Genomic DNA, 27734 nt, shown 5'->3' with positions numbered 1-27734 from the left:
TGGGGAAATAAATTTTCAGATACTTCTGAGTACAGCTCTGTTAAGTACAGATCAATGGAAATTAGTAGAAGAATGCTGGAAAGGTACCACCAAGACAGACCTAACCCTATCTTTATTATTTCTCCTGAATTCAGTGGATTGTAAATGATGCTGAAAATGATTTTATAGTTTATGTACTGTAAATTATTGAATAATTAGCCTTCAAGAGAGAATTCTATTGATTGACATTTATTCAACTATCAATTTAACTTGCATAGAAAACTAAAGTTTCACTGTTGCAGTATGCTTCATATCCCTCCTGGAAAACATTAAGAGTACTAGTTACTTAATTCCTATTAAGGTAATCAACTATCAGAAGTAGACTACAGACTGAAGAGAACAAAGGCAATCAAAGCTATTTTGTTTACATTACATATCAAAAACTTCAAGACTATGCACATTACTATACAAAAACAATATTTAAACAGCTAAGCAGCAACTTACTGTATATTCAATAGTCCCTTTAGGCTTCTGAAAAGACATTCGTCGCCCATCTTTCTTGTCTGGGTTCTTCTTCTGGCCAGTATCTGAAAAAAATTGAGGCAAGGAGCGTGTTAAATTCATTTTCCTTGCTCACAGTACTGTCACAGGCTGCTGATTACAGCCCCGTGGGCAGACATCTAATTCAGCTTGCTCCTTGAGACTCTCGACTCTGACAGACAGACAGCTGCTGGAACAGGGACTTCACTCCCCTGCTATGCTTTAAGGATCTGACCAATATAAACTACTGAGACAACTGGGAATCAGTTAACTACATAAGTACCTGCTATCATCCAGAATGCTATTAATGCAGGAAAGACTGAAATAATTGATCTCCCTCATCAGGCAAGGATAGATCAATTGCACAAGCAATGCTTCTAAAGATCATCTTTAATTGGTTCTACGTTGCACAGGGTCTGTCATTACTGTCTGCTCCAGACACTGTTTACAGCTTCTGGAGACTAGATGCAATTAAAAGTTACAGCTTTTAAGGTGAACAAAATGTATTTTAAAGAATACACAGTGGTTTATATACAAGTATTTATCTCAAACAAGTTGTGCATATAATCAAAACTCTAGAAGACTTCTCTTCTCCATATATGTTAGTTAGAAAGGAATAAGATGTAAAGCACATCCTCCCTATGCATATAAATTTCATCTTACTGTCAAGATGCACTTAAAGCATTGTTCCTTGGCTTATGCAACACTGAATATTTTTGATGACCATCACCCTGCAATGTCTTCAGCTTTACTGGGATCCAGCACAAGAAACGGAATTTAATGCAGATATACTAGAACTTTGCTAATGCGTACTAAAAAAAAAGTCTTGTTTTATTCAGCTTGATCATTTACCAACATAAAATGTATTTTGTTATTTGACCATTATAAATTTAATTTTACACTAGTACTTTCCTGAATACAAGTAGGAATACTGAGGTATAGTTTGTAAAAGTATCTGAGTATCTTCCTATGATGAGACTTGATTCTGGCACTCTGCTATAAATCTTTCACAAGAAAAAAATCTCCAATCTTCGCAGCAGAGAGAATCAGATTTGTGGATTTGTAAAATGTTAGCTAGGTTCTACTGCAGCATGCTACTGATTGTGTTGAGGCATTATTTCCATATCTTCAGTTTATATAATCGTTACATATTTCAATCAAGTTTTCAAGAAAGTACAAAATTCTTACAATTCTCAGCCACAACTAGGTCAGAAAATTGAAAAGGGATATGTTAGAAAGTGAAATGAACACACAATAGGTAAATATTTTTTAAAGTGTGCCAAAAAACTTTTAGCATACATTTAAGTGATTTCCACTATCCTCTCCCCACTCCCCCAACAGTGATTTAGAAGCTTAGATAAAAATCTCTCTAGTTTCTTTTCCAATTTTGCAGTCACTGGCTGCCCCCCACCATTTCTCTACTGAACAGAGATGAAATTTATCAAAATGCTTATACAAAGACAACTTCATACACAGTCTTTTAATGCCCACAACCCCCTCCCCCGCAAAAAAACCCCTCAAAAAAAACACCACCACCACACACACACACACACATACATATATACTCCCCCTAGTCATGTTCCTAGGTTTTGCTTACTAGCAATAAGGACCTTCTAGGAGAGGAAATAATCTCGGGACAAATTCCCATATTTACAACAATCTGTTAAAATAGTTACTTAAAATAGAGGTCAGTTCTTATGGTGTGGATAGTGGTAAGTTTGAAAGGGACTAATGAAACTCACAAGAATTAAGTCAAAATGGTTTAACTGCAGGTGAAGACAATAGTTAAATTTCCCAGAAATTCCTTCAATCAGAATGTTGCAATTTTATTGTAGTGTTTCCTTACCTTAACCACCACAGTCAGGCTAGATGTTTGTTTGTTTTTACAATTAAAACAATTGACATCACAGCATATTAAAGGCTTCCTGAAGACAAGCTGCAAAAATTGCTCAGTGTTCAAGCACACTGAAAGCCAGGTGCAGGACGGTGGAGTACAACATTCTCTCCCTGACAGCCAAACATTTTGTTTCAAAAAGTTTGAAGAAAGCAACTCTCTTCTCCCTCCTTGAGCGCTAGCAGCTAAAAGACCATAGCTGCTCAGAATACTCCCAGCTCCCATCACAAAGGCCCAGAGGGAGCAGTTGAAGTCAATGCCCTACCTTACTCTCTATAGCAACAAGATTGATTTAAGTCTAAGTGTTTCAAAGACAAATGATGCAGCTCATGAAACACTTCCAATGCTTAATCAAACAAGTTATAATGCAGTCTACCTTGAGGGAAATAGGCTGGACACCACTGTTTTAAAACTAAGTAGTACATCACAGCTTCCCCGATCCCCACATAAATCGTTAGAACAGAAAGAACAGTCAAATCCCATGTTAACAGCCTATACCTTATCACCCTACAAATGCATACAGCTCCAACACATTTCTCCAAATGCAAACACCGAAGTACTTCATGCTCTGCAAAAAAATCTGACCACGAGTGGCTGAACAATTCAAAATTATTTTCTGTAAAGTGCTGCCTCATGGAATCAAAAAGATTTCTTCCCTCACATTAATAACTTTATTCTTCACCATTATAAGCGCTGAACAATTTCTCTAGTTCAACCCTAAACACAATACTGGGCTTTACTTTCTCAACTTTAATGTATTAATATGGTTTTTAGTTTACTATGAAATTCTACAAATGGACTGGAAAAGTACACTATTACTGAAAAATTGCTCTCATTTTTACCGTATAATTACACTGACATGTCAGTGTATAGCATATAGTGCAGTATAAACAAATCATTGGCTGTATGAATTTTTACTTTATACTGACATCACAAGTGCTTTTTATGTAGCCTGTTGTAAAACTAGAAAAATATCTAGATGAGTTGATATACCCCAGAAGACCTCTGCATATCTCCAGGGGTATGCATACCCCGGCTGAGAACCACTGGTCTAGGGCATAATTTTTATTACATTTAAAGTTAAATTATCTAAAGAAAAAAAAACACTCAAGTCTTCTTTCAAAAAATGTTTTCGTAAACGACTACTTAACATGAAGCAACTTGCTGTCATTTGCTTATTGATAAAATAGAGGAGGCATAGATAGTTACAGCTTTACTAGATTAGTTCCACTCAGCAGCAATTAGATATGTGTAATCTATTACACAAAACCAAAAAAACCCAAATATTAAAGTTAGAATCATTTTAACCAGCATTATAAACTCTGGAACAGTGCTTTTTCTGACAGCGTTGACCTCTACTCAATGGAGTGATTGCAAATAGAGGGGAGACTGTGAGACAATCATGTAACATCTTTGTACTAACTACAGCAATATACATTTTCAGTTGTCTATTCATGGACTTACAGCTGGAAGAAAGAGACAGCACCAACAGACCAGCCAAATCTCTGGAAACCAGCTGTGGTCCACAGACCACTGTGTGTGAGCCACTTCTCTTTTTGAAAGGCTACCTGCCCTGAGAAGTCTAAGGTTAGGCTCTTAGTCATATGAGCACCTAATGAAATAGTCTGATTTTCAAAAGGGCTTTCATGGTTTTGTGACTGTTTTAGAAATAAAGGTGATTTTTATACCTTTAGACCAGTGGTCTCCAACTTTTTTTACTCACAAGATCAATTTTTGAATTTAAATGCAACCCAGGATGTGCTCTGTCCCTTCCCAGAGGCCTCGCCCCTTCCCTGAAACCCAGCCCCGCTTACTCCATCCCCCCCTCACTCTGTCACTTACTGTCACTAGGCTGGGGCAGGTGGTTGGGATACGGGAGGGGGTGTGGGCTCTGCGCTGTGGGGTTCAGAGTGTGGAAGGGGGCTCTGGGCTGAGCCTGGGGCAGGGGGTGAGAGATGCAAGCTTTGGGAGGGAGTTTGGGTGCAGGAGAGAGCTCCAGGCTGGGACAGAGTGTTGGGGTATAGGAAGGGGCTCAGGACTAGGGGGTCGGGGGGCAAGCTCCCACTGGACAGCACTTAGCTCGTGCAGTTCCCAGGTGGCACAGTTGGTCTATGCACCCCTGGGGTGGGGTTGGGGGATGGGAAACATGTGGCTCTGCACGCTGCCCCTCTCTACAGGCACAGTCTCCGCAGCTCCCATTGGCAGCAGTTCCCCATTCCTAGCCAATGGGAGCTGTGGGGGCAGTGCTTGCAGGGAGGAACAGCGTACAGAGACAGACACACACACACACTGGAGCCGCGGGGCAATGCGGGCTGCTTCCGAGAGTGGCATGGGGCCAGTGCAGGCAGGGAGTCTGCCTTAGTGGCAGCCCTGCTACACCACCAGACTGTTTAGCAGCCAGAGATCATGATCGACTTGCAGAGTCTCCAGGATCGACCAGTGGATCGCGATCTATGGGTTGGTGACCACTGCTTTAGACACTTTGGAGTTTATTAACTTCAATTCCCATCTTTGACAGAGTTCAAGACAGACTACAGACAAAACTAGCAGAGTATATTTAGGTTTTAACTGTCTGAATAGGAGCTTTATAAAATTTAGATCAACATCTAGATGATATTTCTAAACTAGAGAACATACACCGAGTTGTTTAGTGATGAAGTCATAAAATATATAGGAAAAAGCTAAAAAAAAAGTTTTCACATAAAACTTGATTATGCTGCAGATATAGACAGTAACTTACAATCTAACTTTGGAAATACCCTTTAAAAAAAAAAAGCAGAAAGCAAGGTAAAACTTAAAGTTAAGTGTACACTAAATTATTTAACACACATAGTTAACAAGCTTAAATCCCCGTGATTATTGCCTCTCATGGTTACCACCCAAGTTACGGACACAATCTTATAAATGGATCATCAACTATCTTCCAGACTAACAGGGAGCCCCATATCCTCTCAACATACAGGCATATATGCAACATCCTAATGTATGTACAACTGTGGCTGGTGAACATGCCAACAACACATCCAGACACCAAGGCTATGTCTGCAGTAGCACTTAATGTCAGTCAGGGTTTTTTTTGTTTGTTTGTTTGTTTTTATTTCACATCCCTGATTGACAAAATTTCACCTATGAGCAGTCTGGACAGCACTATGTTGGCAGGAGATGTTCTCCTACTGACATGGCTACCGCTACTCATCGGGGTTGGTTTAATTATGCCGATGGGAGAGCTCTCTGCCATCGGCATAGAGGCTATACAGGAGACCGTACAACGGTTCAGTTGCCACGTTAAAGCTGTGCCGCTGTAAGGTGTGTAGTGTAGACATAGCCAAAGTCTCACTATTTTGAGAAGATAGCCTCATTTACCTTACACATAAAAACCTCATCTCACACCTATTTGAATCATGGTGTAGTTAAGAAGCCCCACCATATTTACATTCCTCATTTTCTAAGCATATTCAGTGTATACATGACATTAATTATGTCACCAAAACAACTCTAAGTTCATGAGCACATAGTCCTCTACCCACAAAGTTTCCGACATTTTAAAAAGTTAATTCTAGTTAGCTTATCAGCATCACTACTCAATCTACTCTACAGATACTGGGGGCAGACTCAATGTAATAAAAATGAACAACAGACCAAGATCATACATATTCTACACTACATATAGCATATTAACATTTCATAGACCAGTGGTTCTGAAAGCCGGCCCAGCACTTATTCAGGGAAAGCCTCTGCCGGACTGGTTTGTTTACCTGCTGCGTCTGCAGGTTCGGCCGATCACGGCTCCCACTGGCCATGGTTCACCACTCCAGGCCAAAGGGGGCTGCGGGAAGTGGCGTGGGCCGAGGGATGTGCTGGCCGCCCATCCTGCAGCCCCTATTGGCCTGAAGCGGCGAACCACGGCCAGTGGGAGCCGCGATCGGCCGAACCTGTGGACATGGCAGGTAAACAAATCAGCCCAGCCCACCAGGGGCTTTCCCTGAACAAGCATTGGACTGGCTTTGAGAATCACTGTCACAGACAATTATTTGAAAACACATACACTTCTCTCTCTTATAAGTTTAAATCCATGTGATACTACCATAATTAGACCTGAATTTACTTAACTCACATCCTGCATGCTGCCCATGTGAATGTTTGGAATAACTTAAATATGCATTTCTACTCTTTTAGACTTTAGGTTAACTGTCATTTAAACATTTATTTTAAATGCAGACCATTATCACACTTTATCAAGTGTTTTAGTACTTACTTTCTCAAGCAGTTCAAACCATTAACTTTTAAGAACTGTATACATTCACTTTCCCAGACACAGAGAATATATACATTTCATTAGAGACTAGCCGTAACATTTCTAATACAGTAGAACCTCAGAGTTATGAAGACCAGAGTTACAAACTGTCTGGTCAAACACACACCTCATTTGGAACCAAAAGTACGCAACCAGGAAAGAGAGGGAAAAAAAGGCAAACACTCTGTTAAACATAAAACCACCCAAAAAATAAAGGGAAAGTTTAAAAAAAAAAGGAAAGCTTTGACAAGGTAAGAAACCTGTTTCTGGGCTTGTTTAATTTAAATTAAGATGGTTAAAAGCAGCATTTTTCTTCTTCATAGTAAAGTTTCAAAGCTGTGTTAAGTTAATGTTCAGTTGCAAGCTTTTGAAAAAGAAAAAAAACAAAAACAACCACCATAATGTTTTATTCAGAGTTATGAACATATCAGAGTTACAAAGAACCTCCTCCATTCCTGAGGTGTTTGTAACTCTGTACTACACTCCTTTTACATTCTGCCCTCCCCTTTTCACCACCACCTGTCTGTCTAACATCATGTATGTGTCTCCCCGCCCCCAGTCCCTTTTGTTTCATGCAATACTAACACAGAGAAGCCAGTACAGTTATTGCATAGCAGCAGTATCCCCAGGGTAGCACAAGGCTGACTAGGACTACATTAGAAGTTAGGGGCTTGGGCGTGGGGAAAAATTATCTTGTCTTGACTCGTTTGCCATACATTGGAATAATCATTTAAGTACAGAACTTTTGCTGGATTGCTTGTCAAAGTGTGCCACTCAGAACTCATGTTAGAACTCTGACTTGTAGGTATGAACAGTAATGTAACCTAACAACTGGAATCTGACTTTCCCCACTTTTCCCTAATGTTTCTGGCTTACATCAGTTAATCCAACTCATTGCTTTAAGATGTACTATTTATTGGGGGTTGGAGAGAAAAACTGACTCTGCTTCCCTTACAATGGCTTATCCCTCTCTTCCCCCTTCCCCTCACTCCCAGCATGGTACTGTTATTTCTCCTTTATATTAAGGCAGGAACAGTAATAGGAGGCTATTAACTTATGCAACTGGACAGCACAGGCGGTTAATGCAACTTAGCTTTTCTGATTTCACATCTGAAATTTTCTACTGCACTGTGGTTAGCTGTACTAGAAATACTGAAAGACCATGGAACTCCTTGGACACACTGTCTCCCACTACTCTAACAAAAGCTTAGCTGTTGAAACTCAGAGGGTGATGTAGAAAAAGCGCTAAGTGAGTGTACAGACAAGACCACTTCATAGTCATTCAGCTCTCATCCCATTTAACCTATGTTAAATCTAGATAATATTGCAATTTGAAGGCAGATAAAACCAGTTCCCTGATAGACTATAACATGCAAATACTTTGTACGAGCTGTTTCCATTGACTGTTGTGAACTTCTTGAACTTTATGCTCATGATTAGAGACATACTGCTGGAACTGAAGACTCTACGAGAGTAACTTGGCAGGAAGTTGTTCCACAACCCAGGCTTTCACACAGTATCTGATGAAGATTTGTGGGAAGTTCTAGTCCCCTGCTGGAAGAGACAGTTAATGCCTTCTTGAAAGGAGTGGAGAAAGCCAGTTGGTTTGAAGGAAGCAAATGTGAATTCTTTGTTTAAGAAATCAGCTGCTGATGCTGACAATCCACCCACTTATTGAACAATCAGTCAACCGTGTCAAGTTATGGAAACAGTTCTAAGGAAGCAACTCAGTACCTGAATACTACTTTGAGACTGGTCAATATGGATTCTGATTTGGTCACAGCACAGAGATTACATTGATTGATCTCCTGGCAAAGGAAAATGACCAGGTACGCATGCTGATTAGTATGTCTGTCAGAAGCATTTGCTTTGACTTGTATGAGTAGAAAGGAGTAGGAACAGATGATAGAGGTGGCTTAATTATTTTGTCTGTATTAGAAAAGTTTCTGGAAGGTATTTTTGGAGAATTTGTCTTCTGTTCCCAATGGCTCTCTAATATGGGTTTCTCTCTGTCACTGTCTTTTTTCAGCTTATCGTGCATATACAGCTGTAAGTTTCAGGGTAACTGCACCTGTATCTATCCTTCTGTGGTCCACTTCAGGAGTGCTCAGTCAGTCTCCAGCCATCACTTATCTCTGGGAAGGGACCTGTGTCCCACTCCCTTCCAAACAAGGATTTTAAGGCTACACAGCCTCATCATTCATTGTTCTAGGCCCAGCAAGCCACTGTGCCTAACAGCAAGCACCTGTGCTTTGCTTTCTCTCCATGGATTATGATCAATATACACCAATAGTTAAGTTACCACAGGGCTCTCGCTCTGCCTAGAACACTAGGGTAAAAGCATCACAGACAAAACAAAAACAAATCAACATGCATACTAAATGTACCAGAAATCACAGACCTGGGTAGACCAAAGTCTTGTCAATCCTTCAGCAAAGGTTGGGGCCTCTTAAGTTTGCTGAACCAAAAGGAAGTCCATTTAAAATCATTTTATCTATTTCCAGTTCTCTGTCTCTGGAAAACCCAGTTTGAACCAGCGTATACAAACCATCCAAGGGGTGGTTTACAATCTCAGCAACGTACCTTAGCCGCCCTCTCCCCGTCCACACCCCCCCCCCAACCAACACACACAATTTTTAGTTCTTGGAGGGGCTGTGGTAACCCCTGCCCCATGGAGCGGAACACAATCAATTCATAAATTTAATGCAATGATCCTAAAACACTGCATGGGTTGTAATCATAACAACCATTAGAAGGGTTTAGTAAGAAGGTATATTTCTGCCTACTGACGACTTTTAAAATTATGATGTCTCCCTGTTACCTGATCCAAAGGGTGTGGGTAAAAAAGACAGACTGATTAAAACTCAACCCAGATAAAACAGAAGTGATGATAGGTTGAAGACAACAACTGGGAGAAACGTTTGAGATTATACTGGTCCCTTGATCGAAGGCTTATGCTCATTAGTTGAAACTTCGGTTCTCAAATCTGATGTCTTGGTCTTTGCCAGCTTGTACTAGATCAGAGGTGGGCAAACTACAGCCCAGGGGCTACATCTGACCCATGGGACTCTCCTGCCCAGCCCCTGAACCCTTGGCCCCTCCCTTGCTGTTCCCCCTCACTGCGCTGCTGGTGCAACGCTCTGGGTGGCAGGGCTGCAAGCTGCTGGGGCATCGCAGCTGCAGAGCTGCAGCCTGACCTGGTGCTCTGTGCTGCGCGGTGGCATGGTTGGCTCCAACCGGGCAGCATGGCTGCCTGTCCTGGTGCTCCTGGCGCAGTAAGGGGGCACGGGAGTTCGAGGTGGTGGTCAGGGGTATGGATAGGGGTCGGGGTGATCAGAGGGCAGGGAACATGGGGGGGGTGGTTGGATGGGGCTACAGGGGGCAGTCAGGGGCAGGGGGTCCAGAGGTGATCAGGAAACGGAGTGGGGGTGTGGATGGGGCAGGAGTCCTGGGGGGGAGGGGGCTGTCAGGGGGCAAGAAGCAGGTGAGGGTCTGATAGGGGGCATTGGCCTGGCCATGCCAGGCTCTTTGGGGAGGCACAGCCTCCCCAAACTGGCACTCCATACAATTTTGGAAACCCAACGTGGCCCTGAGGCCAAAAAGTTTGCCCACTCCAGTTCTAGATAATGCCTTGGTCATCACTGCTATTTGGCTATCTTGACAACAACAAAAAAGTTGCTTTTTAAAAGTGTGTTAACTGTTTGAAACACTCCTTAAAACTTCATTATTCCCTACAAATTACAAGTCATAATTTTAAACTGTCTACATGAGGTGTTAAGGGTGCTTTAACTGTGTTATCGAACATTTTTAAAAAGCACCTCCTTTCCCTCCCCTCCCAAACACACACACAAAAACACACATCCACCCCAAGACAGCTTCACATTCCCCATGGCAACCCTCTTCCTCAGATCTGCACCTTTCACCACCATGATATTAGACTATTGCAATAAATTCTACAAGGAATACACCTTAAGTCCATTCAGAAATGGAAGCTAATGCAGAATGCAGCTGCTTGTTTGTTAAACACAGTAGGTATGTCCACACTACGAAATTAGGTCGATTTAATATAAGTCGACATTTTAGAAATCTATTTGATATAGTTGATTGTGTGCCCCCCCACCCATGTAAGACCATTAAGTCGACGCAGTGCATCCACAGTACCGAGGCTAGTGTCGACTTCTGGAGCCTTGCACTGTGGGTAGCTATCCCACAGTTCCCGCAGCCCACTGGAAATCTGCGTTGAGCTCCCAATGCCTGACGGGGCAAAAACACTGTCACAGGTGGTTCTGGGTACATGTTGTCAGCCCCACTCCGCCCCTTGAAAGCAACGGCAAAAAATCGTTTCTTGCTTTTTCCCTGGGTTACCCATGCAGACAACATACCACGGCAAGCATGGAGCCCGCGCAGCTCACTGTCACTGTACGTCTCCTGGGTTCTGCTGGCAGACGTGGTACTGCAGTGCTACATAGCAGCAGCTCCTTGCCTTTGCAAGTTAGCAAAGATGGTTAGCAGCCGTACTGCACCATCTGCTGCTGTCTCCTGGTTCCTCCAGCCGGCCTCGGTGAGGTCAGTCTGGGGCTCCCGGGCAGACATGGGTGCTCCTGTTGTTCGTTTTAAGAACACTTTCACTACAGATTTGACAAAACACAAAGAATGTACCAATGTGAGATTTCAAAACATAGCTACAATTGACCCAAGGTTTAAGAATCTGAAGTGCATTCCAAAATCTGGTCGGAATGAGGTGTGGCTCATGCTTTCAGAAGTCTTAAAAGAGCAACACTCCGATGCAGAAACTATATAACCCAAACCACCAAAAAAGAAAATCAACTTTCTTCTGGTGGCATCTGATTCAGATGATGAAAATGAACATTTCTGCATTGCTTTGGATTGTTATCGAGCAGAACCCATCATCCGAGTGGATGCACGTCCCCTAGAATGGTAGTTGAAGCACAGAGGGACATATGACTCTTTAGCACATTTGGCACGTAAATATCTTGCAATGCAGGATACAACAGTGACACTTTCAGGTGACATTTTAAACAAGAAGCAGGCAGCATTATCTCCTGCAAATTGTAACCAAACTTGTTTATCTGAGCAATTGGCTGAACAAGAAGTAGGACTGTGTGGACTTGTAGGCTCTAAAGTTTTACATTGTTTTGTTTTTGAATGCAGTTAGTTTTGTACATAATTCTACATTTGTAAGTTCAACTTTCATGATAAAGAGATTAAGTGAATTGAAAAATACTCTTACTTTACAGTGCAAATATTTATAATAAATATTAAGTGAGCACTGTACACTTTGTATTGTGTTGTAACTGAAATCAATATATTTGAAAAATGTGGAAATGTCCAAAAATATTTATATACCTATTATTCTATTATTGTTTAACAGCACGATTAATCAGGCAATTAATTTTTTAATTGCTTGTCAGCCTTTATTAGAAGCCATTACAGATTACATCACATCAATCCATGCATTAAATGCTTGCTTACCGAAGACTGCATTTTGCACTAGCTGAAGTTTCCAGAACAGTGGTTCTCAAACTTTTGTACTGGGTGACCCCTTTCACACAGCAAGCCTCTGTGTGCGACCTCCCACCCCCTTATAAATTAAAAAAAACAACAACACTTTTTTACATATTTAAAGACAATTATAAATGCTGGAGGAAAAGCAGGGTTTGGGGTGGAGGCTGACAGCTCACGACCCCCCCATGTAATAACCTCGTGACGCCCTGAGGGGTCCCAGTCCCCAGTTTGAGAACCCCTGTTCTAGAAAAAAGCAAACTTTCTTTTACTTAGGGTGTTTCCTCTGAGTTTTCATGAAACATCAACAGCTTTAAAAATAGTAAGAAACAAAGTGATAATATATGAAAAACACAACTGTATTCTGTAACATTGAAGGAAATTCAGTAATAAACCAGCTACGTCAAAGAGATTAGCAGCTCTGACAAAGCCATGTTTTCATCTCACAGTCGCTATTTCTAGTACTCTTGTACTTTTATCCTCTGTCAAACTTGTTAACTTAAGGAGAAATTTTGTCTGAATTTCAGTGAGCTGACTATTAACAAACAACATGGACTGTTTAAACTAGTGTTCTTTCTGACATGCAGCAAATTCAGCATCTTAACTCTGTCCTCCACATTTAGAAATACAATAGACTGCTCAGCATATAAATATGTAGGTATATGTTCAGAAGCAAATACATACTACAGTAATATTTTCTAAAGAAATCTCTCTCTCACCATTAGGACAGCCTCAAATACGACAGCAAGGCAGTCAAAGATTTAAATTTAAGGCATGAAATCTGAAAATATTTGCCTGACTCCCTGAACCAGAAAACATATACTGCATAATAGCTAATCATCTCAGGAAGTCAAATAGCAATATACTAACATGGAAGCATGAAATCTCCAATGTTACATGCTTATAACTTTAAGATACCAAAATATGTTATTTAAAATTTAAGTATATTAAGTCCATGAAATCTACAAGGTTTTACTGGAGTTCTGAGATCAGTGTTTCTGAATTACACAGAAGAATAATTTTTCCATACTTATCTTAACAGAAGTTTGTTCATACGTTAAATAACCACACACATCCCACATTTCGACTGAGACCAAATATGAAATGGAAGCCCTAACAGAGTCTGAGATAGTTATAAGTGAACTGGAGAGACTGGAGGGCAGATTAGAGATGGGCCTGAACCAAGACCCTGGATGCACACACAACTGAAATTTGGAGCAGTTGGGCCCAGATTTTTAAAAACTATTTAGACATTGCTACCATCAGTGTTGTCATGCCTAACTGATTTAGGGACATAAATCTCCTTTTCAAAAGTGATTTAGGAGTCTATCCCTTTTGAAAATGAGATTCACACTCACTCAGTTAGGCATTGCAACACCTAAATATCATCTTTTTGAAAAAGGGCTGAGCCTTAGGCTTTAATAGCAGACCCTAACTTTGCAATTGAGTGCCCATATCCAACTAGAATGGAAGTTGGAATTCTCTCTTAACTGCTGTAGTTACTATTATATGAAACAATATGGCATGATCCAAGACTGTTAGTTAAAACCTGCCAGAAGAGAACCTGTTTCTGCCTACAATCCACTGACTTTTTGTTTAGAAGATTCCATTGGATAACGAGTACAGAGCAATCTTGCGCACAAGTTGGGGAATGCTGTTCCCCAACCTAGGCACATGGAAGCATGCAGAACTCCTCCCCCATATTAAGAACCATCCATCCCTCATTGCTCTCAGCAGCACCCCTACCTCCACAAGCCACTTTTCATTAACTCTAGCTTAACAGTTACAAAGCAAATATGTCACAGTATAAGCATCTGTACCCTGACACACAATTTAATGGGGGGGGGGGGAAACAGTCAGTATGATTCAGGCTGATTTTGCTGAAGTGTCAGAGGCACTGCCAGAGCAGAAAATTATAAAATATTTAAGATTCAGTGGTTGAGTTCTCCTCCAGCCCCATTTTGCACAATAAGGCTATGTCTACACTACAACTTACGTTGACATAACTTATGTTGCTTAGAGATGGGAATAAATCACACCCCTGAGAAACTGACATTAGCACTGGTGTGAACAGCACTATATTGGCAAGACAGCTCGCAGGGGCTGGAGTAGTTAAGCCAACAGGAGAGCTCTCTCTCTCATTGGCTTAAAGCAGCTAGTAAGATCCCTCTCCTCGCAAGTGGTGAATAAGAGAGGTTTGGGGCACATTATTGGAATGGATTGTTAATATCCTTTTGTAATGGCAACATGTCAGCAGACTTTCAAAAGATTGTTAAGAAAATATCAAAAGAAGGTATCTTTCAGTATGGGCATTTGGGTATTAACCTACTTATCTGAAGCTTTCCTTTTGGGAGGAGAGAAGGTTAAGAAAGTGATATTGCAGCAGCTCGAGCTCCAGATATATCTTGATCTCATAGGTATCTTCAATCCCTATCAGTCTTCCTCTGAGCACGAGTTTCATAAGGAAACTGTATAGCTGTCTAATTCTGAAAATAGTCAAGAAAAACAATCATGCTGGTTTTGTTACCTTTATCAGCAGTCTTTGTTATTGCTGACAACAAAGCATTGGTTTTACTTGCCTGAAAAACCTCACAGGAGAAAATACAAGAGGCCTTTTGTGGTTTTACACCTTCCTCTTAACAAGAGGGCTTGGGAAGTTTCTCTAATACCAACAACTGAGGCAAATACACATATCATACCCTCAAAACAAGGAACCCCAAAAATCATAGTCCTGAAATGTAAAGGAACAGGATTATTGTGTAATGTTAATTGTGGATGGTATATTGTCAATCACCTTGTTTAAAAAAAAACTTCTGAAAGCCAGGCTAAGGTAATGTCCACATAAGCTTAACTCTGCTTTCTTTGAGCCATGCACCTATATGCCCATAATACACACTCCCAACTCTGCCTTTTAACGGTAATAAGCAGACACTACTAGCATTTCCCCTACGCTCAAAACTGAGCCCACTTCCCCAACAGAATACCACACTTGTAAAATTTAGTATCAATTCAAAACCTTTTACAAACCCTTCACACTCACACACCTAAACCTATACTTTCACCCACCGAACAGTACAACCACAGACTGGTCTCACATCCCATCTCATTATTGACAATCCCAAGCCAAGACGACCCTAGTGCTCTGCTACAACCTACACAATTCTCTATTGAAATGATGCAGACCAGAACCTCAAGGTACATATATACCCCTTTCCTTTGAGAACACGCATAAGGGTGGTGGAGACTCAGCCCAAGATATCTTCATATCACAATTAAAACTCTTTAAAGCTGCTCCAACTTAGTCCTCTCCCATTCAATATAGCACACCTAATGCAAATGCAGCTGGTGTATGCACATAATTGCCAGTGGCTATTGCCAGCTCCCAGAGGGGGGTGGCACACGTGGGCAGGAAGGTCAGAGTTAAGGCTGCCTCCCTGTTTACCTTACCTCTATTTCCTGGTTTTCAGAAGTTTGTGTTTTGGTGAACTCAGCATTCTGGAAAGGCAAAAACTATCACCAGACAACCTTAACTCCGTATTTACTATCAAGTATCAGAGGAGCAGCTGTGTTAGTCTGGATCTGTAAAAGCAGAAAAAAATCCTGTGGCACCTTATAGACTAACAGACATTTTGGAGCATGAGCTTTCGTGGGTGAATACAGATGCATCTGATGAAGTGGGTATTCACCCACAAAAGGTTATGCTCAAAAACGTCTTTTAGTCTATAAGGTGCCACAGGATTCTTTGCTGCTCTGTATTTACTTTCTCTTTATATATTTACTATGTACTATACACAGACCAGCTGAGTGCTGCAGTCTGTGTCTCAACCCCAGCCCACACACGGAGGGTAGAGGATGCCTACAAACTGACTCCCTGCTCTAATCCATCTGCCCTGACACAGGGTGTAGGGCCTCTTCCCTTACCCAACCAATACCCGTCTCCCTTGGGGCATATTACCACCACCTTTCTCACCACGACCCCACCCCAATACTCCACACGCAGCCCCTCCTGCACATTTGATATTCCTCACACATACATAATGCCCCCCCTTTACTGCACTCTCTCCCCCATGGGACACAGCCCCCCCTCCTCTTTACTGCACTCTCCCCCCACGGGACACAGCCCCCCCCTTACTGCACTCTCCCCCCCACGGGACACAGCCCCCCCCCTCCTCTTTACTGTACTCTCCCCCCACGGGACACAGCCCTCCCCTTACTGCACTCTCCCCCCCACGGGACACTGCCCCCCCCTTTACTGCACTCTCCCCCCACGGGACACAGCCCTCCCCTTACTGCACTCTCCCCCCATAGGACACTGCCCCCCCTTTACTGCACTCCCAGCCCCCTCGTTACTGTCCCCTCGCGCGGAGCCAGCACCTGGTGCGGACGCTGGGCCCGGGCCCCACTCCTGCAGGGAGTCGAGGAAGCGGACCTGGCGGGGGGCCCCGGACGCGGCCCCCCACAGGCGGTTGGCGGTGCCGCGCAGCAGGCGGCCGCTCTTGCTGGTGAAGATGGTGAGATAATCCATAGCCGGGCTCATGGGGCTCTGCCGGGGGGCGGCCCCATACGGGGTGCGGGGGGGGGAGAGACTCTGGCCGCGCCGAGCCTCAGTCACCAACTTCTACAAAGTTTAGAGCGAGCGAGCCCCGCCCCGCCCCGCCCGCGCTTAAAGGGGCCGCGTCCCGTAGCGGGGTGGGTGAGAGCGGCGGGCTGCAATCCCAGAACAACACGTCTTGGTCCGGCCGGAGCTTGACAGCTACGGGAGGGATCCCCCTCCCTCCATCCCTCCACCCACACGGGCCAGGGCGCCATGCCGCCTGCACGAGGGGCGGCCTGTGTGTATGGGGTTGGGGCAGGGGTGTCGTGTAGTTTCCTGTGTGCACGCTGGGGTATGTGGTGTGTCACGTGTACTCTGTGTGTTAGGGAGTGTGGTGTGAGGGTGCGGGGCATGTCATATGAGTTGGGGGGTGCTGTGTGTGGGTGTTAGGGGTGGGGTGTGTGTCCTGTAGTCTGTGGATGGGTGTGGCAAGTATACTGTGTGCTGTGGAGATGTGTGTCTGTGTCACACGTGTGCATGTATTGAGCATGGCAGAAATGGGCTACCCGAGGAGGGGGGCAGGGGGGGCAATTTGCCCCAGGCCCTGCAGGGGCCCCACGGTGGTCTGGGTCTTTGGCGGCATTTCGGCAGCAGGGGCCCTTCAGTGCTGCCTAAGACGCAGAACGACTGAAGGGCCTCCAGCCACCGAAATGCTGCCGAAGACCCAGACCACCCCCAGGTAAGTATAAGCACCGCAGCTCTCCCCCTTTGCCCCAGGCCCCCTGAATCCTTTCAGCGGCCCTGTGGCAGAATGCCTGCCGCTCTGGCAGAGGTGAATGTGCTCTAGATGGATGCCCTGGTGTGTGTGTATCCAGCATTAAAACATATGGCTTGAGTGGCAATTTCCCTTTCGTAAAATCAATGTATTATCTCATTTTTGTTAGAGGTTGTTTCTTGGGTGCTTTTTGAGATGTAAAAGAGGAAGTGGGGACTGTGTACACGAACTCTTCCTCTCCTCTCCCATGAAACAAAATGGCCTACCTGTTAACTGCATTCTGGACAGTATGCTGCAGAAATGCTGACCTCGAATGCTGCAGCAACTGTCATAAACAATACTGTTTATACACCATCATTACAGTAGGCTCTTTTTTAATAACAAAGGTTTGCAGCCAGGTCACATGCACAAGTTATTATTTTATTCTGATCTCACATAGAGCCATTGCCATCCTCACATTTCAATAAACATTGTTTTTTAAAGTTCCGTGGCTAGGAATATTTCTGTGCCAGTTGATTATTTTTCCATGATGTGCCAAGAAGGTCTGGGTTATTCATTAGCTTACAGGGAGGGAGGTTCCCCCTTTTGTTGTGGGAAACCAACACAATCCCTGATGCTGATAGTGTCCCCTCTGACCTGGGTGAATACTCAGGTGTTTCACCAATATAGTTAAATTATAAAAAATAGGACCAACTGTTGTAGTTTGTAGTTCTTTTACCTTGGTTCTGGTGTCTCACAACTTATTGTATTATATTGTAATTTACGCTATGCAAACCTTCAAAGATTTGGTTAGTATGGCCTGGATCCACAAAGCTCAGCAATGCAATGCCTAGAAAATCACCAGAACAACAATGGAATCGACAAAGTCAGAGTTAGGCACCAAGGTTCCCTCTACAATGAAAGGGGAGAGATAGGTGCCTAAGAAGGGGATCCACAAAAGTTGGGAGCTGCCTTACTTAGTCAATAGGAGAGTGGTGTGTCCTAAATTCTACTCCTCTCATGGAGTTTGCCACCTAAGTCAGGCTGTAGGGAGGTACTTATCTGTGCTTAGCGATGCATGAACAGGAACCTGTCCTAATGGAGTCAGACAGCTTAGATGCTTAAGCCATTTTTTAGCAAAAAATGCTATAATTTTTAGCCCAGTGGTTAGCCCTCTCCCAGGATGTGGGAGACCCAGTTTCAATTCTCCCCCCTGCCTGATAGGGAGAAAGGATTTGGACAGGTCTTCTACTTCTCAAACTGTAAGCAACAGTGCTGGTCACAAGCCTGGATAAAAAAGGAGGGTTTTGCAGGGAGTGTTGCAACCCACTCAGGTAAAGCCTTACTGGAACAGAAACAGTTCAGTTAAATGAGGTGGGCAAACTACAGCCTGCAGGCCGGATCCGGCCTGTCAGGGCTTTGGATCCGACCCACGGGATTGCCACCTCCGTGGCGCCGCAGGCCCTTTGCTGCTCCTGGAAGTGGCCAGCACCATGTCCCTGCAGCCCCTTGGGGGGGGGAAGGGCAGAGGGCTCCGTGCGCTACCTTTGCCTGCAGGCAACGCCCCCCGGCAGCTCCCATTGGCCGAGAATGGGGAACCGCAGCCAATGGGAGCTTCGGGGGAGGTACCGACAGGCAAGGGCAATGCATGGAGCCCTTTGTCACCTTGCCCCCAGGGGCCGCGGGGACGTGGTGCTGGCTGCTTCTGGAAGTGGCAAGGGGCCAGGGCAGGCAGGGAGCCTGCCTTATCCCCGCTGCATGCCACTGCCACCTTGGAGCTGCTCAAGTTAAGCAGCGCCAGGCCAGAGCCTGCAACCTGAACCCCTCCTGCACCCCAACCCCCTGCCCTGAGCCCCTTCCTGCACTCCGTATCCTCTTGCCCTCCAGTCTCCTGCCCTGAGCCCCTTCCTGCCTACCGCACCCCCTCCCACACACTGCACTCCCTCCGGTACCCCAACCCCTACCCTAGCCCTACATTCATGGCCTTGCATGCAATTTCCCCACTCAGATGTGGCTCTCAGGCCAAAAAGTTTGTCCACCCCTAAGTTAAACCCAAACTTCAGAACTGTAGATGCAAATGGAGCTCTAAATCCAATTCTAAGAGATCCCAGTGAAAGGTGAAAGGAAGTTGAGATAGAGACATCAAATCCTGATGACCAAATCTGTAACAACAGTGGGCACGTGGAATGTACGTACTTTGTATAGTATGGGGAAGCTGGCATAGGTTACAAGAGACATGAAAAATACCATTTAAGCATACTTGGTATCAGTAAAGCAAGATGATGTCTAATGGTGCTACAATCTTATACTCAGGAGGAGGAAAGTATGAAAGAGCTGTTGGAATTATTCTGGGTAACATCAGAGCGAAGATCCTGTTGGCTTAGGAGCAAACAAGATGTGCCAAGTGTACGATAATCCAAGTATATGCACCAACAAATGCAGCAGGTGACAGGGAAAACAATACACTCTACAAGCAGGTGCAACCAGTGTTGGATGACATACCTAACTATGACATCAAGTTGATGGTAGGCAACTTCAATGAACAAATCAGCAACAACTCTATTGTTTGGGAAGGAGTCATGGGCACAGCAGCGGAAGGCCTCCAAACTGATAATAGTAAATGGCTCTTGAATCTCTGTAGCACAAACACCCTATAGGTAGGCAGCTGTCTCTTCCAGCACAAAAGGATTTGCAAGCTCACACTGAGATCAACAATGTGACTGTCAACCACATAGACCAGTGGTTCTCAGTCTATTTACCATTGTGGGCCACATATACGGCCGACAATATGTTATGTCAAGTGAATCATGTTGTGAGCGGAGACTCACCCTGACAGATCATTGAAAAAGATACTGCTTGGCAAAACCCCATCTTAATCAACTCTAAGAAAGCATTCGATAGTGTCCACAGAATCTATGGGATACCAGACAAACTGATTAACATAATAGGCAGTTCAGGGCACTTGCACTCATATTCCTCCTCAGGATCCAGCAAGGGCACCCACTTTTAGCGTCCCAGCTCCTGAGCTATCACCTCTTGAGCAGAGACCTGCGTCTCTCTCCCTTCTGAGTGGGATTTTTCCTGGCTGTGCAGTTCCCCACCTACACTGAATTCCCTAGCAAGTCAGACTGCCTAAACAGGCCTTGCATTTCAGAGGCTATAAATGGCATAATCACCCACAGTTATAAGGTGCCACACAGCTTTTCCTAAGCAAGCACATTTATTCTTAAAGAGAATGCATTCCAGAGTAAACATTAAAACAATAAATGAGCCCACATGATTGCTAATAAGGTTACCTTTTTCTCAGAACAAGAATCCCAATGAACCTGTGAGTTACTCCCTTGTACAACCTGGCTCTTTGATCTAATAGGTAATTTTTAGATAATGGGTTTCTCCTCAGGGCTAGCTTTAAAAGGTTGGGTCTGGAGGTGGAAAATTGCATTCTCCTCTTCCCAAGTATTTCCCAGGAAACCCAGTCAATTTAGTTTATCACAAATGTTCATTCTTATATGGCCCAGTGCTTAAGAGTCCTTTGAAGCTCATAAAACTTCCCAGGATTTACATTAGTAATGTATCCACCCTAGAAACTTTGCATACAATCCCACAATAATACATAAACATTTGTATTTTTAATACAATGAACTCCTAAGATTTTTAAAGGTTGTCCAGACTATTTCAGAAAATTGCCATGTTGTACCCAGGTCAGTCCCAGGATATTAGAGAGACTCAGTGGGCAGGTAATATCTTTTATTGGACCAACTTCTATTGGTTAGAGAGACAGCTTTCAAGCTTACACAGAACTCTTCTTCAGGTCCACCCACACTTGAAGATGAGCTCTGTGTAAGCTCAAAACTTGTCTCTTTAACCAATAGAAGTTGGTTCAATAAAAGATATTACCTCCCTGCCTTGTTTCTCACAAGCAGTTTATGTGATTAAAATAGATGTGAAGTAAGGATGCAGGCCTGGATGAGTGGTTTGATATTGTGGCTGGAGTTAGACAAGAATGTATATTATCACCAATCTTCCTTGCATTAGCAATAGACTGGGTGTGAAGAGGACAATAAAAGGTGTAAAATAGGTTAGTGAAGATGAGTTACACAACCCTGACTTTGCCAGTTACATTGCTTTACTAACAATAATATGGAATGGAATTATTGCCCTTAAATCAGTGGTGGAGCAGGAAGTAGAAAAAGTTGTATTGAAAGTAAATGCAGGAAACACCAAAATTATGAAGGTACAAAACTGCACAACAGATGCAAAGGTGCATGTGGATAGAAAGGAAATTGAAAAGGCAGAAGAGATCTGCCATCTGGGCAGTGTGATGACATTTGAAGCTGGGCTGCAATAAAGATATTAATATGAGATTAGGAAAAGCAAGCACCACTGTTTGGAAGGATGAACAACATCTGGTCGAGCAGAGGTCTCCACACCTAAGTAAAGGTCAGATTATACCATGTGATCGTATTGAGCATGCCACTGTATAGAGATTAGACTTGGCTGATGACAATGGCTAACAAAACAGACTGGAGGCTGCCCCTTGCACATGGCTGATGAAGACACTACAAATTTAATGGAAGGACAAAATTATAAATGTGAGAGTAAGAGAGCTGACAGAGCAGGATTGTCACAGGGCCTATATTCCCCATGCTGGCTCAGCTATCAAATAATGAAACAAAGCAACTGCCTGCAGTCCCAGCCAGAGCAGACTGGGATAAAAGAGCTGCAGGTCAGGAGGCAGGGAGGCTACCAAACAGACTATGACAGTTTGAGGTGCAATCCAGACTACTGAGGGACTGTGTCACCCCTGCCCTGCAACCTTTGCAATGCCAGGCCACTCACAAATAGCCTAACAGCATGCAGGTTACACTTGGAGTGTCTGTGTATAATGCAGCCTGCCTGCACACTCCAGTCCCGCTCTGTGTTTCACCAGCCTTGGTTACTGCATGCAGAGTGCCCCCAACATAGAATCATAGAAGATTAGGGTTGGAACAGACCCCAGGAGGTCATCACGTCCAACCCCCTGCTCAAAGCATGATCAACACCAACTAAATCATCCCAGCCAGGGCTTTGTCAAGCCAGGCCTTAAAAACCTCTAAGGATGGAGATTCCACCACTTCCCTAGGTAACCCATTCGACTGCTTCACCACCCTCCTAATGAAATAGCTTTTCCTAATATCCAACCTAGACCTCCTCCTCTGCAACTTGAAACCATTGCCCAGTGTTCTGCCATCTGCCACCACTAAGAACAGCCGAGCTCCATCCTCTTTGGACCTCCCTTCAGGTAGCTGAAGGCTCCTATCAAATCCCCCCTCACTCTTCTCTTCTGCAGACTAAATAAGCCCAGTATCCTCAGCCTCTCCTCATAAGTCACGTGCCCCAACCCCCTAACCATTATGTTGCCCTCCGCTGGACTCTCTCCAATTTGTCCACATCCTTTCTGTAGTGGGGCCCCCAAAACTGGACACAATACTCCAGATGTGGCCTCACCAGTGCTGAATAAAGTGGAATAACCACTTCCCTCGATCTGCTGGTAATGCTCCTACTAATGCAGCCCAATATGCTGTTAGCCTTCTTGACAAGAGCACACTGTTGACTCATATCCAGCTTCTTGTCTACTGTAATCCCCTGGTCCTTTTCTGCAGAACTGCTGCTTAGCTGGTCGGTCCCCAGCCTGTAGCAGTGCATGGCATTCTTCCATCCCAAGTGCAAGACTCTGCACTTGTCCTTGTTGAATCTCATCAGATTTCTTTTGGCCCAATCCTCCAATTTGTTTAGGTCACTCTGGATCCTATCTCTACCCTCCAGTGTATCTACCTCTTCCCCCAGCTTAGTGTCATCCACAAACTTCTGAGAGTGCAATCCCTCCCATCATTCAGATCATTAATGGACTCCTTTCCCCCTCATATTAGCCTCCCAGGGGATTCTTCCTGTCAGTTCCCTGAGGGAGTCAAAGTCTGCTTTTCTGAAGTCCAGGGTCCGTATTCTGCTGTTCTCCTTTCTTCCTTTTGTCAGGAACACATTCCGAGTTCCAGATTTTCCCCCAAAACATGTGCTTAGCACTGTCCAGCCCTCTCCTGTACAGTCCAGATATATCAGGTCAGTTGCCCCTCTAAGGGGTCAAGGTACAACAGCCTTAAATGGAGCTACTCACACTGTTCACCACACTGGGTTAGTTTTGATTAAACAATCAAACAAATTTATTTAACTTCAAATTGATTTGAAATTATTACAAGTTTGAAGGCATTAAAGTCAGACATGGTTACAAGAAAAATATAAAATAAAATGCTTCCTAGCACTAAACTGAATATAGCAGACTTGGTTGAAGGTGAAATTCTTATCACAGGTTTTCAGTACACTGTTGATCAAACTCTCAGGTCAGGATCTGCTCCAAAGGCTGTTTCTTTTGTCTTCTTTGGTGACAAGACAGAGATGGATAACTTCAACTGTTTTGCCCCTCACTTTTATAGTTCAGCCACCCTTTTGAAATGCATTTTCCTGAGAGTGACCTCTAGATAAAATTCTTTCCAGCTGAGAGCAAGGAGACATGGAGGCTGGTGGGGAAAAGATGTTATGCTGTTGCTTTTCATCTGCTGTTAAAATGCAGATCTGTTCGTCTCTTGCCTTCCTCCACTTCCATGCCAAAGAATGGCCACTAGATACATGATGACACCTGGCTAGGGCCATCAACTTGTCCTTTGTCTTTGAGAAATGGGTTTACCCACTTTCCAGACTTGTCTGGTAAACACACTTCAGTCATGATTTCAGCTTATATTCATAACTTTACATATAATGTTGCTAAACACATTTCACAATGAAATTATTGACCATCCAGTTGTTAGTTTTCAAGTGATACCTTACAAGGTATATTTTGTACAAAGATTATTCCAATAGTTTGTAGGGTGGTAATACAGGGGTGCATTTGGTTACACAGACTGAGGGAGTCTAGTGAGAGGATTTCTTCAGCAAACGGGGGAGAAGCTGCCAAGTATATCAGCTCACTGAAGTGAGAGAAGCAGTCTGAGAAACTGAAGAAGACTGCAAAGGTAGGAACTAGCTCAGGGAACAGTGATGGACTGTGGAGGATTTATTTCTGGCTGTTTCTAGCAAGGGCTGTGAGCTGACACTCAGTGGAGTGGGTGGGTCAAGTTCCCCAGCCAGAGACTCTCAGAAAAGAAAGCTCATAAGACATGGGGAATTAGAGCCAATAAAATTCTGGTGGGCCTGGAACTTTTACTTCCCCTTTGCCTCAAAGGAGAACAGAGACTATTGAAGTCTGAACTGGAGTACTGTGTCCAGTTTTGGGCCCCACACGACAAGGAGGACATGGAAAAATTGGAAAGAGTCCAGGGGAGGGCAACAAAAATGATAGGGGGGCTGGAGCACCTGACTTATGAGCAGAAGCTGAGGGAACTGGGATTGTTTAGTCTGCAGAAGAGAAGAATGGGGGGGGATTTGATAGCTGCTTCCAACTACCTGAAAGGGGGTTCCAAAGAGGAGGGATCTAGACTGTTCTCAGTGGTACCAGATGACAGAACAAGCAGTAATGGTTTCAAGTTGCAATGGGGGAGGTTTAGGTTGGATATTAGGAAAAAACTTTTTCACTAGGAGCGTGGTGAAACACTGGAATGGGTTACCTAGGGAGATGGTGGAATTTCCTTCCTTAGAGGTTTTTAACGTCAGGCTTGACAAAGCCCTGGCTGGGATGATTTAGTTGGGTATTGGTCCTGCTTTGACCACGGGTTTGGACTAAATGACCTCCTGAGGTCCCTTCCAAACCTGATATTCTATGATTCTAAGAATAAGCCAGAGGACCCAATCCTCAACAAGGACTTAACAAAGCAGAGTCAGGCAGAGGGGGAAATGGAACCTGGGTCTCTCACTTTCCAGGTGAATGCTCTAACCACTGAGATAAAATGTAACCTCAATTTTAAAAGAGGGCAATTCAGTAAGAAGCCTCTGAGCATGCCTATCAGATTGGGCCCCATAAGCAAGATCAGTGGAGCAATACTTATCTTTCCCTGGCTTGTGGATCATTCTCTAGCTTAGGTGTGAGACAGGCATCTAGACTACTATAGTAGGGTAGCAGTATACCTGCCCAGAGACAGGAACTTAGGCACCTAGTGAACTTTTCAACAGAAATTTAGGCACCATGTGAATTTAAGCACATACAGAGCTAGGCAGGAGCCAAGTTGCGGGGAGGGGACAAGGGGGGAATTGTGGATGGCAGTGGGATTTAGGCATCCCAATGCTCTTTGCTCCCCAGTTAGCTTATTATTCCTTTGTCATGAGCTTATGGGTAACTGGATATAGCATTTTATTTGTCTCTCATTGATAACTGTTCCATTCCATCTGTGGTGCTTTGGTGCATCCTTGAGTTATGCATCCCAGAATCCAGTGACCTCACTTCTGCCCCATGGAAGCCCTGGAACTTGCAAAGCTTGAAGACATCAGCAACCCTACCATAAATTCCCAGTTAAAATATGGCCCAAGACTTTAGCATAGAGGTAGATGGTTTCTGGAGGGGGTTGTTGAACCAAAAAATCAAGTTCTGCTTTTTTCAGGATTTAGGACTCATAGATTTTAATGCCAGAGGGACCATTATATCATCTAGTCTGATCTCCTATGCCTAGGGCCCTACCAAATTCACAGCTATGAAAAACACATCACAGATCATGAAATCTGGTTTCCCCGCGTGAATTCTGGTCTTTTGTGCGCTTTTACCCTATTCTATACAAATTTCATGGGGGAGACCAGCGCTTGTCAAATTGGGGGTCCTGACCCAAAAGAGAGTTGCAGGGGGGTTGCAGTATTGCCACCCTTACTTCTGTGCTACTTTCAGAACTGGGTGGCTGGAGAGTGGTGGCTGTTGGCCAGGCACCCAGCTCTGAAGGCAGCACCCCACCAGCAGCAGCACAGAAGTAAGGGTGCCAATACCATACCATACCACTCTTACTTCTGCACTGCTTCCTTCAGAGTTGGGTGGCCAAAGTGTGGTTACTGCTGACCAAGGGCCCAGCTCTGAAGACAGCAGTGCAGAAGTTAGGTTGGCAATACCATACCATGCTATCCTCCTGTGCTGCTGCTGGCAGCAGCTCTGCCTTCAGAGCTTGGCTCCCAGCCAACAGCTGCCACTCTCTGGCCATCCAGTTTTGACAGCAATTCTGCCACCAGCAGCAGCGCAGAAGTAAGGATAGCAGTACTGCAATCCCCCCCTACAATAACCTTGCAACCTCCCCCCAGCACAACTCCTTTTTGGATCAGCATGCCTACAATTACAACACCGTGAAATTTCAGATTTAAATACCTGAAATCATGAAATTTATGATTTTAAAATCCTAGGACCATGAAATTGACCAAAATGGACTGTGAATTTGGTAGGGACTGCCACAGAATTTCATAAAGTTACTCTTGTCATGAGCCCGCTAAGGTTTATGCCAGTTTTTATTTTTTCCAAACTACTTTGCCTGTTTCTAATAATAATGTGGTGCAATGATGTGGTACCTGTAGCTGCAAATGAAAAACATTGTTTTAATCAAAAATCATATTGAAATTCCCTCTATTTTTTTAAACAATCTGAACATTTTACAGAAGTAAATGATTTTCCATACTAATGTGAAAACAACAGCAACAGTACAATGCTATGGGCATAGCCCTACAAATCTCTTTAAGACAGTCCTGCCAGAGCCTGCAATTCCCTTTGAACTACAGATTAGTTTGGGTGGACTTTTTTGTTCTGACTTTAGAAAAATATTTTCCTAATCAAGGCTTTTCGGTTATTTTTTAGTGCAAATACTTTATCTAAAATATGAGCTTGAATAGCATCTTAACCTGGAAGGTGCTTTAAAAATAAAATAAAAGAGTTGAGCTGGATATATTGCTTAGATCTGAAATAGAATGACTAAGGAACCAGTCCTGTGAAGTGCTGACCCCCCTCAATTCCCATCGGGTGCTCACTGAAGGGGCCACACCACTAAATGGGGGTTGAGGTTGTCAGCATCTTGCAGGGGAGGCATTCAACTCAATAGCAGTTGAGTGCACTTAGCACCTTGCAGGATTGTTCCTTAAATTGCTGAGTTGCTCATCTAAACCATACATACAGCTTACATTTTTTTAAGCACCTGCCAGTTTAGGGGAGAGGCCCAGTCCAAGACCATATTTTAAATAAAGCTTTTCCACTGACAATAATATTTTTTTTCATAGTGTCAGTAAAAAAAAA

General features: G+C 43.8%; 1 protein-coding gene across 4 annotated transcripts in view; it reads right to left on the bottom strand.

Annotated features, from left to right (window-relative positions):
* OXR1 (oxidation resistance 1) overlaps positions 1–27734 on the bottom strand; it is a 536651-nt gene that overhangs the window by 146797 nt on the left and 362120 nt on the right. For 3 of the 4 annotated variants that reach the window (XM_050940739.1, XM_050940738.1, XM_050940740.1), the window contains one exon: positions 484–566. In XM_050940739.1, the coding sequence (XP_050796696.1) occupies positions 484–566 (83 nt within the window). Of the gene's footprint in view, positions 1–483; positions 567–16604; positions 16847–27734 lie in introns of those variants that run through there. The other variant, XM_050940743.1, reaches the window with a different exon arrangement.

This window comes from Gopherus flavomarginatus, chromosome 2 (assembly GCF_025201925.1).
Source record: "Gopherus flavomarginatus isolate rGopFla2 chromosome 2, rGopFla2.mat.asm, whole genome shotgun sequence".
Taxonomy (NCBI): domain Eukaryota; kingdom Metazoa; phylum Chordata; order Testudines; family Testudinidae; genus Gopherus; species Gopherus flavomarginatus.
Note: the sequence above shows the minus strand (reverse complement) of the source record. Positions and strands in the feature narration are given on the sequence as shown.